The sequence below is a fragment of the Chelon labrosus genome, assembly GCF_963514085.1.
Source record: "Chelon labrosus genome assembly, chromosome: 1".
In the NCBI taxonomy this organism is placed as follows: Eukaryota; Metazoa; Chordata; class Actinopteri; order Mugiliformes; family Mugilidae; genus Chelon; species Chelon labrosus.
In genome coordinates, this window is record NC_140337.1 from 39,447,020 (window position 1) to 39,459,517 (window position 12,498).

The 12,498-nt window shown below is 42.8% G+C and overlaps 1 protein-coding gene across 2 annotated transcripts in view; it reads right to left on the minus strand.

Annotated features, from left to right (window-relative positions):
* Positions 1-5,168: 5,168 nt before the first annotated feature.
* Positions 5,169-12,498, minus strand: part of ctc1 (CTS telomere maintenance complex component 1) — a 27,231-nt gene continuing 19,901 nt past the window's right edge. For both annotated transcript variants that reach the window (XM_084541323.1, XM_084541322.1), the window contains 4 exons: positions 8,187-8,242; positions 7,607-7,763; positions 5,798-5,918; positions 5,169-5,707 (listed from right to left, as the gene is read on the minus strand). In XM_084541323.1, the coding sequence (XP_084397449.1) occupies positions 5,619-5,707; positions 5,798-5,918; positions 7,607-7,763; positions 8,187-8,242 (423 nt within the window). In that variant the 3' untranslated portion in view covers positions 5,169-5,618. The remainder of the gene's footprint in view (positions 5,708-5,797; positions 5,919-7,606; positions 7,764-8,186; positions 8,243-12,498) is intronic.

Here is a 12,498-nt window from a genome sequence, read left to right on the forward strand (position 1 = left end):
ATAATTTGGTATTAAATAATTTAGCCCCCTGGGAAATATATTTCTGCAGCTGAGTCAAATATGCAGCTGATCTCTTGTTGTTGTTTTACTGGCGTAGGGTTCAGTTGTTGTGGAGACGTCCACATGCTGTTGTCAACATTTGTTGAAGTGTTAAAGTAGGTCATAATTAAAGAACAACATAAGACTTTACAGTTCTGATCCATAGTTATTTGATCCACTATCTAAAATAATATGCTAAGCAAAAAAAAATCCAAGTGTTATGAGCAGGACACCTCCTTTAGTGTCTGGCTTTTATCTAGATGATGATGATGATGATGATAGATTTATTTGTCCTATGCGGAAAATTGTTCTGTGCCATACAGTACATCTGATACATTTATACAAAGACAGTAAGACAGACAAGACGAAATACAAGACAGAATATACAACAGAATTTCCCTCACCCCAACCACCCCCACCCTACCATACCCCCACACATTCACAACATCTGGACAGAAGACACAGACCCCACTACACATAAACAGGATAATAAAGTGCAGTTGTGCATACTGTGACAGTCCTGCTGGAAAGAAAGTGCATGGTGCTATTTAAAGTGCTGTCCTACAGGTAACTTCTTCTTCATCAGTGTAATACTGGTTGGAATGAATGACCGACTGGCTCGATTTGTTTGGAAAGAAGGTGACCTGAACCTCCTCCCTGATGGCAACACCTCATATGCCTGGTGTAGGGGATGTGACAGATCTTCATTTATTGCTTGACCTTTCTTCACTACCCTTCTTTCACAGGTCACAGCCATACTGTCTAGTTTTTGCCCCGCAACCTTGCTGGCCATGTTGACTATCTTGCTCAGTTTGTTTTTATTGGTCACAGACAAGGAGAAATACCAGGCAACACAACAAAAAAGTAGCATGCTCTCCACAAATGAGTGATAGAAAAGTAACATCATATCCCTATGCACTCTAAATTGTCGTAATTTGCGCATAAAATGCAGCCTCTGCAGTCCCTTTTTATAGATTGTGTCGGTGTTACTGTTCCATTGCAACTTATTATCTATTATTGTGCCTAAGTACTTGTACTCGGCTACAATCGCAACATCCTCTCCATTTATAACCATACACTGGTGGGGCTGACTCCCAGTTCTGAAATCTATTATTATTTCCTTGGTTTTCTTTATATTTAGAAGAAGACAGCTGGACCTACACCAGTCTGCAAATTGATCCACCCAGGCCCTGTAGTTGGTCTCATCGCTATTTTGTATTAACCCCACTATTGCTGTGTCATCTGCAAATTTTATTGTGAGATGCTCAGGTGTGTTACTTCTACACTCGTTGGTGTAAAGAGTGAACAATACTGGTGAGATGACGCTGCCTTGTGGGGATCCTGTATTGGTCATAATCGGGGAGGACACAGTTTCATTTACCCTAACACACTGTGTTCTCTCCGTCAGAAAGGACTCAACCCACCTGATTATGTTAGGATTTACCCCTAACTGCCCTAGCCTCTCCATCATGATGTGGGGCCTGATGGTGTTAAAGGCGGAGGAGAAGTCTATGAAGAGAACCCGGGCATATCGTTTGGGCTTATCCAGATGGCAATAGATATTGTGGAGCATATACAGAAGGGCATCATCTGTGCTCCGCTTATTCCTATAGGCGAACTGTAAAGGATCCATATTATGTTGCACATCATTTAGAATATGTTTAAGGACAATTCTTTCTAAGCTCTTCATCACGATTGATGTTAGGGCGACTGGACGATAATCGTTTAAATCAGCTGGTCTTGCTACCTTAGGTACTGGTACTATGAGCGAGGACTTCCAGGCTTTAGGAATGTAGTGTGTATCTAGAGACCTTTGGAAAAGCTGGCAGAAAATGAGGCTAAGTTGTTCACTACACTTCTGCAGAACCCTTCCACTAATCTGGTCAGGGCCTGGTGCTTTTTTGGAATCAATTTTATTAAAAACTCGGCGCACCTCATCTGCTGTAATAGTTAGAGGAGTACCATACTTTAGCTGCTGTCTAATGGCATCACGCTCTAGAAGAAAGTCTGATGTTTCAAACCGTGCATAAAAACCATTCAGTTCATTAGCAAATGCTTGATCATCATCTCCCTTTGTATCTATGTGCCTTTTCTTCTCCTCCTTCCCTATCATTGTATACATCCCTTGCCATGCATGTTTCAGGTTATTCCCCCTCATTTTCGCCTCAATCTGCAGTTTATATTTTTGTTTACAGTCATTTGTTATCTGTCTAATCTCCTTCTGAATTTCTTTCATTTTAGACATGTCTCCCTGCTCAAAAGCTCTCCTTTTCCTGTGCAGTGCAACTTTTAATTCTTTATTTACCCAAGGTTTGTCATTTGGAAATACAGTAAAAGTTTTTTCTGGGATTATACAGTCTACACAGAACCTAATATAGTCAGTCACCACTGAAGTTAACTCTTCCAAGTTCTTGCTAGTATACACGAAAATGTCCCACACAGTGCTGCCAAAACAGCCTCTAAGGCGCTCAACAGACTCATCAGTCCACTGTTTGATTGTCTTTATCTCGGGTTTGCTGGTCTTGAGCTTTTGTTTATACTGCGGGACGAGCTGGATTGCGTTGTGATCTGAGTCTCCGAGGGGTGGTTTTGCGTAGCCCTTGTAAGCGTCTTTAATGTTCCCAAAGCATAGATCGAGGGTCTTTTCCTTCCTCGTCGGGCACTTGACGTATTGATGGTAATTGGGCAGTACGCTTTTGATTGAACATCCATTAAAGTCTCCAAGAACAAACTTCGGAGCATCAGGTGCCATGTTTTCTAATTTAGCCATTGTGTCATATATCCTGTTTGCCGCGACCTTGGTATTTGCACGGGGATGAATATATACCACAGTTACAAACACCTGTCCAAACTCCCTAGGTAGATAGTACGGTCTTACTGACAGCGACAATAGCTCAATATCCTCCGAGCAATGGGAGTCTCTTACTGTGTAGTTTTTGCACCATCCCTCATTAATATAAACACACACTCCCCCACCCAGTCTTTTGCCGGTTACCTGTGCGTCACGGTCCAGTCTAATCGGGTCACTAAACCCTGTGATCCTGAGTGTTGAATTAGTAATAGTGTCTTTAAGCCACGTTTCCGTAAAACACAACAGACAACTTTCCCGATACTCTGAGAGGTACCTCACAGCGTTTCGTAGCTCCGTAAGTTGCTTCACCAAGGAGCGGGTGTTAGCCAGGATGACCGTAGGAAGAGGTGGCCTGCTCCCCCGTGCGCGAACTCTACACCGTACGCCCCCGCGTCGGCCTCTTTTCCTCCTCGGTGCTGTGGATGTCCGAGTACACTCCTCAGGCAGATCGACTGGGAGGTTTCCGCTGTTCAGATCCCTTAGTTGCCAGAGTTGATCCCGGGTGTAACGTAAAATCCCATTTGTTGTGGCGGCGGCCGATGCATAGCCTCCCCCACTCAGTGAAAGGACTGTCGACAGCAACAGGTGGATCGCCAGGACGATAAACAAAAGCTGCGTAGCAGAACGCATCTTAACTTTTGTTGACTCGCTTCTGACTTAACAACTACCCTTTTCCAACGTGTAGTTCGGGGCTTTGCGTGATGAAAAACGCTTACATACAGACTATAAAACAAACAAACATTTCAGACGTGCTGCAGGCACTCGTCGCCACAGTGCAGTGCCAATAGAAAGGAACAGTCACAAACTTGTACCCAGTTTATTTTATATCCAATGAGTTTTCCTCCTGAAGAAAAACAAGAAGTGATGATACTGGACACCTTTTAGTGAATAGACATGAAACTTTTCATTTAATGACACAAGTCAAGTTTCTTAACAGGTTCCTCTAAAAATGAAAGACAAATAATGTGTGTCACACTAGAAACGTGTTGGTCACTGACATAAAAGCTCAGTACACATGCTTTAAATACAAATATAAACTCACACTCATATCAAAACTCAGACTGTCATAGTCTCTTCTCTCGTGTCCATCAGTCCGTAGCTACATGTGACTCGTGTCCTTTTCTCAACGAGCGTCTGAACCTGGAAACTCTAAATCTTGCTCAGATACAGCAATGCTCTTTTTTGATTGGCTGTTCAGTTGCTATATTCTTTTTATTTGATTGGCTGATGAGTGACAGGCTCCTTCTGAACTCTACAGGAACCCGCTTGATTGAACTGTTTAAAAAAATTAGCCTGGGTGTTCCCATACTGCTTTGCGCGCGATTTCATTCTCGCTGCAAAAGCAGTCTGGAAACCATCGCCCATATTTTCTCCTGAGATAGGGAACCAATCACAGAACGGGGGGGCAGCAAGACGATGACGACGTCTATGCGCGACACCGAAGCTTGTAGTGTGTTAATCCAACATGGCAGCGGACCTAACGTTACCGTTCGATGCAGCCTTAGACAGTGTTTTAAGTAGCTTAGAACGCAAGTTTATTTAAAAAAAAGAGCAACGTTTGGCGTTGAAAGACTTCACTGCCAAGAAGGATGTGTTTGCTCTGCTACCAACAGGCTTTGGCTATGAATCGCGCACAAGGCAGCATGGGAATTACCAGGCGCATTTGATAGACATTCGTAGCGCCCAATAAACGGCTCTAGGCATTTGTAAAACCACGCCTCAAATACGAGAAAATGAACACGTAGTTTCCAGACCAGCATCTCATTGAGATGTGCAGTCGCGTCAGCCAGGCTATAAAAAAATAGCGGCACAACTTGGTGGACGTTATCGTGGTCATTTATCTGCGTGAGAAATACAAAGTGTGGACGGGTTGAAATGCGTGAGACTTGAGAGCTTTGCTAACACTTTAAATGACATCAAAGGGTTTAGTACCATTGACTGTTTATACTAGTTTAGTACCCATACAGGTTACAGTCAGGATGGCTGTGCTGTGTGTCTGTATTGTTGTGTAATTACACCACAGAGACACTGTAAGTGGAACCGTTCATTAGATCATAACTGATTGGTACCAATAAATGGTACAAGCCTGGAGGTATCATTAGAAGAATACTGTGTGTAGTACTACTTATCTGTAGTATTACTGTCACATTTTAAATGAGACCAGGTAAGACTGTGTGTCCATTGTGTTTTCTAGTCCACTCCACCAAGCTACAGTACCAAGACAGATATTAATTAGACATAAACTCCTTCTCTTTCAGTTTATTCAGACTCGTAGTACTCCGTAGTACTTAGACAGATTCTGACTGTTGTGGACATAAAAGTTTTATTCCTGCAGGACTCACTGATCTGGTTCAGATTTAAAGACATGATGTTTGTAGTTCATATAAAATCATGATCTGCTGCTCTGACTGGTTTTCCTGGGTCTGATGCTACGCTAGCTGCTAGCTTTAGCTTCCCTCAGAGCAGCTGTCAATCACCATGACTCCTTTAATCATTTTACATGAATCTAAATAACGAACTCCAAGAAGAACTGAAGCTGACAGGAAGTAGAGGTTCAAACATTTATTTAAGGTTTACTAATGTCTTTGGTCTGATCCTGACCCTGGGGGCGGGGCTTATAATCTATGCTACGACCATCTTCATATACAGGATGAGGTGTTACCGTGGCAACAAGCCGATGGAGGAGAACTTAAGATTTGATGAAGAAGGAATAAACGTCAGTCAGAGTTCAGGTGTTGAGGAGCAGACAGGTGAGCTGCAGAGGACGAGTCAGTCTGGTCACAAAGTCTCTGTCACCTCGACTGAACCTGCGCACCTCTGAAACAAACAGACAAAGATCACCTGGATGAACACGTTCCTCTGATCAACATACACACCTGTAGGAGTGTGTGTGTGTGTGTGTGTTACCCTCTGACGTCTGGTTGGTCTGTTTCCTGCAGGTGAGAGAAAGAGGCCGACACACAACATGACTGCTGCACAAACACAACAGGAAGAGGAGGACAGGGTCCTCAGAGTCACCGTCACACACCTGAGAGAGACAAAGACAGCTAAATATAGACACCTGAGAGAGAGAGAGAGACAGGTAAATATAGACACCTGAGAGACAGAGAGAGACAGGTAAATATAGACACCTGAGAGACAGACGGGTAAATATAGACACCTGAGAGACAGACGGGTAAATATAGACACCTGAGAGACAGACAGGTAAATATAGACACCTGAGAGACAGAGAGACAGGTAAATACATACACCTGAGAGACAGACAGGTAAATATAGACACCTGAGAGACAGAGAGACAGGTAAATACATACACCTGAGAGACAGACAGGTAAATATAGACACCTGAGAGACAGAGAGACAGGTAAATACATACACCTGAGAGACAGACAGGTAAATATAGACACCTGAGAGACAGAGAGACAGGTAAATACATACACCTGAGAGACAGACAGGTAAATATAGACGCCTGAGAGACAGACGGGTAAATATAGACACCTGAGAGACAGACAGACAGGTAAATATAGACGCCTGAGAGACAGACGGGTAAATACAGACACCTGAGAGACAGACAGGTAAATATAGACGCCTGAGAGACAGAGAGACAGGTAAATATAGACACCTGAGAGACAGACGGGTAAATATAGACACCTGAGAGACAGACAGGTAAATATAGACGCCTGAGAGACAGAGAGACAGGTAAATATAGACACCTGAGAGACAGAGAGACAGGTAAATATAGACACCTGAGAGAGAGAGACAGGTAAATACAGACACCTGAGAGAGACAGAGACAGGTAAATACAGACACCTGAGAGAGACAGAGACAGGTAAATATAGACACCTGAGAGAGAGAGAGAGAGAGAGAGAGAGACAGGTAAATACAGACACCTGAGAGACAGAGAGACAGGTAAATACATACACCTGAGAGAGAGACAGGTAAATACATACACCTGAGAGAGAGACAGGTAAATACAGACACCTGAGAGAGACAGAGAGACAGGTAAATATAGACACCTGAGAGAGAGACAGGTAAATACAGACACCTGAGAGAGACAGAGAGACAGGTAAATACATACACCTGAGAGAGAGACAGGTAAATACAGACACCTGAGAGAGACAGAGAGACAGGTAAATACAGACACCTGAGAGAGAGACAGGTAAATATAGACGCCTGAGAGACAGACAGGTAAATATAGACACCTGAGAGACAGACAGGTAAATATAGACGCCTGAGAGACAGAGAGACAGGTAAATACAGACACCTGAGAGAGAGACAGGTAAATACAGACACCTGAGAGACAGAGAGACAGGTAAATACAGACACCTGAGAGACAGAGAGACAGGTAAATACAGACACCTGAGAGACAGAGAGACAGGTAAATATAGACACCTGAGAGAGAGACGGGTAAATATAGACACCTGAGAGACAGAGAGAGACGGGTAAATATAGACACCTGAGAGACAGACAGGTAAATATAGACACCTGAGAGAGAGAGACAGGTAAATATAGACACCTGAGAGACAGACAGGTAAATATAGACACCTGAGAGACAGACAGGTAAATATAGACACCTGAGAGACAGACAGGTAAATACATACACCTGAGAGACAGACAGGTAAATATAGACACCTGAGAGACAGACAGGTAAATACATACACCTGAGAGACAGAGAGAAAGGTAAATATAGACACCTGAGAGAGAGGTAGTGGTACTGACCAGGCTCCGCCCCCGGGGGTAAACTCTGACATGACCTTTGACCCTGAGCACCCTCTGAAGCCCCTCCCACTGAGAATCAGCCAATCCCAGCAGAGGACGAACCAGAGCACCTGAGACCCAGACGTGAGCCTCCCCTGTCCCATCGTCAATCACCAACCTGATCAGAAGAGATCAACAACAGCTGATCAGATCAGATCAATAACAGCTGATCAGATCAATAACAGCTGATCAGAACAGATCAGCTGTTGTTAGATCTGATCAGCTGTTATTGATCCGATCAACAGCTGATCAGATCAATAACAGCTGATCAGATCAACAACATCTGATCAGATCTAACAACAGCTGATCAGATCAGATCAACAACTGATCAGATCTAACAACAGCTGATCAGATCTAACAACAGCTGATCAGATCAGATCTAACAACAGCTGGTCAGATCTAACAACAGCTGGTCAGATTAATAACAGCTGATCAGATCAGCAACAGCTGATCAGATCAACAACAGCTGATCAGATCAACAACAGCTGATCAGATCAGATCAACAGCTGATCAACATATGAATAAATAAAACGTTTCTTACTTTGCTTTGGACTGAAAGACAGACGAGGTCGAACGACACTGAGAACTGCTGCAACACTGAGAGAGAGAGAGAGAGAGAGAGAGAGATGTCAAGATGATTTGCTCACTCACTGTCCCCCAGGATATAATGAAGTCATGGTGCCCTCCATAAAACTAAAAAACATACGCAAGGGCAGAACACCGGGGGGGATTTTGGTGTGGTATAAAGGAGATCTTTGCAATCAGATCTCACCAGTAAAACAGGGTAAATCGCACATTTGGTTGAGGTTAGATCAAACCCTAGGCATAACCGATAGGGATCTATACCTCTGTGCAATTTACATACCCCCAGTGGATTCTCCTTATTTTGAAGAGGACATTTTTGACACCCTAAATTCAGAAATCTCCTATTTCCAGGCCCAGGGAAATGTACTTCTCACTGGAGATCTGAATGGACGTACAGGAATTGAACCTGATATCATTGACACACAGGGCAACAACCATGTATTTGGTCAGGCCCCCCTGTTTACCACACCAAACATCACCCGTCGGAATAACCTTGACTCAATATTGAATCAAAGTGGCAGGGAGATAGTGCATCTCTGTCGGGCCTTAGGCCTGTACATAGTTAACGGTAGGTTCAGAGGGGACTCTTTGGGGAGGTTCACATACTCCTCAGCTCTTGGGTCTAGTGTTGTAGACTACGCAATCACTGACATGGACCCCTCAACTATCAGTGCATTCACTGTCAGACAGCAATCCCCCCTTTCAGACCACAACCAAATTAATGTGTTCTTTAAATTGTCAGGTCAAATTAGTGACACAAAAAGGAAGCCCAGTAAGCTGTATAAATTGAATCCTTCTTACAGATGGGCCCCAGACAGTGGAGACAAATTCACCAAGGCTCTAAACTCCCCTGATCTGATGAACTACATATCAACATATACTCAAAATCAATATGTCCCTACCAGAGATGGGGTAAACAAGGCCACTGATGATATCAATATGATATTTCATAAGGCAGCTATTAGGGCTGACCTCATAAAGCAAAGACGGAGACCTGTTAAAAGGCAAAATACTGACAAATGGTTTGATCAGGAATGCAAAGAAATCAGAAAAGAGCTGAGAAAAATAGCAAATGAGAAACATCGCCAACCGAACAACCCAGCCCTGCGCATTCGATACAATGACATTTTAAACACATATAAACACACAATTAGGATCAAAAAACAAAATTATACCCAATTGAAACTTGAAGATATTGAGAATGCCATTAACCAAAATCAATTCTGGGATATGTGGAACAAGTTCAACACAAAGCAACAGCAGACATTACCCATCCAAAACGGTGACATCTGGAGATCGCATTTTGAAAATTTATACAAAGACATACCAATCAATCAAATCAATTCAGATCAGTGTATTATGAAAGAAAAACTCCAAAAATTAGAAGAAACAATTAAAGACAACCAAAACCCCCTTGATTTCGAAATTACTTGGGAAGAAATAACCAGACAGATAAAATGTCTGAAGACAAGGAAAGCTTGTGGTCCAGACAGCATTAGAAACGAAATGCTCAAAAGCAGCACCCCAGAAATGCAGGGTGCAGTGTTACATTTGTTCAACCTTATACTACAGGCAGGATGTTTCCCCAACATCTGGTGCAAAGGGCTCATTTCCCCCATTCATAAGAGTGGGGACAAATCAGACCCTAATAACTACCGTGGCATCTGTGTCAGCAGCTGTCTGGGTAAACTATTCTGTAGTATTCTTAATACAAGAATACTAGATTTCCTTGAGGAACAGTCAGTCTTAAGTAAAAGTCAGATTGGCTTCCTCCCAAAACACCGCACCACCGACCATGTATATACCCTTCACACTTTAATCAACAAACATGTACAACAAACTAAGAATGGAAAAATATTTGCCTGCTTCATTGATTTCAAGAAAGCTTTCGACTCTATTTGGCATGAAGGGCTCTATTACAGACTTTTAAAATGTGGCATAGGTGGCAAAATGTATGATCTGGTTAAATCAATGTATTCGGAAAACATGTGTGCTGTTAAAATTGGAGACAAATTAACTGATTTCTTCCCCCAGAGAAGAGGTGTTCGGCAGGGTTGCAACCTAAGTCCGACGTTATTTAATCTGTATATAAATGAACTGGCTGTTGAGTTGGATAAATGTGCTGCTCCGGGCCTCTCCCTCCTAGATAGAGAGGTGAAGTCTCTGTTCTATGCTGATGACCTTGTTCTACTGTCTCCTACTGAACAAGGACTACAGCTACAGCTGGACGTAGTAGAAAAGTACTGTCAGAACTGGGCCCTGGCAGTAAACATGAAGAAAACAAATGTCATGATTTTTCAAAAACGCCCCAGGTGTCATGAGAACAAACACCAATTTACCATCAATAATCATGTCATTGAACACAGCATGAGTTATACCTACCTTGGTATAACCATAACAGCATCAGGGAGTTTCAACATGGCAGTGAATGCACTAAAAGAAAAAGCTCGAAGAGCTCTATATGCAATTAAGAGAAAATTTTATAATGTCCATATTCCAATAAAAATCTGGCTTAAAATATTTGATAGTGTCATCCAGCCCATTGCGCTGTACGGTAGTGAAGTATGGGGTCCACTCAGTCATCAGAGCTTTACCCGTTGGGACAAACATCCAACAGAATCTCTACATGCAGAATTCTGCAGATACATTTTACACGTACACAGAAACACACCAACAAATGCATGTAGAGCAGAATTAGGCAGATACCCACTGATAATCAACATTCAGAAGAGAACGCTCAACTTCTTTAACCACCTGAAATCCAGCCCCAGAGACACCCTCCACTCCAAAGCCCTCCAAACCCAAGAGCTGAGCCCAGAGAAGAGTCCCCTATGTCAGTTGGTACTGAGGCTAACTGCCCCCTCTCAGACACAGTCTGACCAGCCTCACAACAACACTGCTCTACAAAAAGTAATCAGGGTAAATCAAATTATAGCACAATGTAAAGAAAGCTATCTGGACCATTGGGAAGAAACAACTAAAAGCCAAAGTAGATTGGAATGTTATCTTGCCCTTAAAAGAGATTATGAATTAGCAGAATATCTCTCTACTGTCAGAGATAGAAAGCAGAGACAGATCCTAACCAAGTACAGGCTCAGTGACCACAAACTGGCAATCCAAACAGGAAGACACAAAAAATCATGGCAACCAAAAGAAAACAGAAAATGTGGTCACTGTTCGACAGGTGAGGTTGAGACGGAGATGCACTTTCTCCTACAATGTACAAAATTAAATGACACTAGAAAAATTTATTGGAACAAGTTCAGCTCTTTGGTTCCAGGTTTCAAAGAGCTGGACGACCTCTCCAAATTAAAAATACTCCTCGGAGAAGGAGAGCGGGCACACCTTGCTGCCCAGTATGTGTTAACATGCCACACCCTGAGGGACAGTGAGTGATCGAGGCACACACACACACACACACACACACACACTGTATATAACTAATAGAATGTTCATAATGTATATATCTTTGATTTATTGTATTGTACTTTAATGCTCTGCTTTGGCAATATTGTTTTTTTAAGAAACTTTCATGCCAATAAAGCCCATTTTGAATTTGAATTTGAATTGAATTGAGAGAGAGAGAGAGAGATTGTTTATAGATTTTTACAAAAATACTTCATTTCCATGAACACATGAGTCATCTTCCATAGAGATCATCATAGTAATAAATAAGACACACACAGATTGATCCAGTAAAAGTTCATCTTCCACAGTGTAAATAACGTTCTTATAACACCACTGTTGTTCAAACGTGTCCAAGTCTGCCATCATCTTCTAAAATCTGAACTCCAGACATTACAAAGCCACACTGAAGTGTCCTCCTGGCCCACCCTGAAGTGTCCTCCTGGCCCACCCTGAAGTGTCCTCCTGGTCCACCCTGTCCTCCATTTAGTTCTTCCTGCTCACGTATATGGCTCATTCAGCCTCTCCTGACAGGAAGTTCAGTAGCTGCCACTTAATGTGCTTTGTCTTTTTGTAGCCTGCACCAAAGATCAAGTCTGGACCTGCTGCATCCACCAGCTGCTTCAGGCACAAGGTCTTAGTTTGGTGCAGCGCCCCCATCAGGCCAGGCGTGGCAGCGCTGCACACATCCAGCCTCGCCCCGTGGATCAGTGTCTCCTTCAACAACCAGTGCAGACTAGACCAGTTAGACTTTTCACTTTCTTTAAGGCTAAAAAGAGCCCAGGATCTAAAACACCTGATAAAACGGAGGTAAAACCCTTACATTTAGAAATTTAGAATCAGTTAAACACAGAGCAGCATCC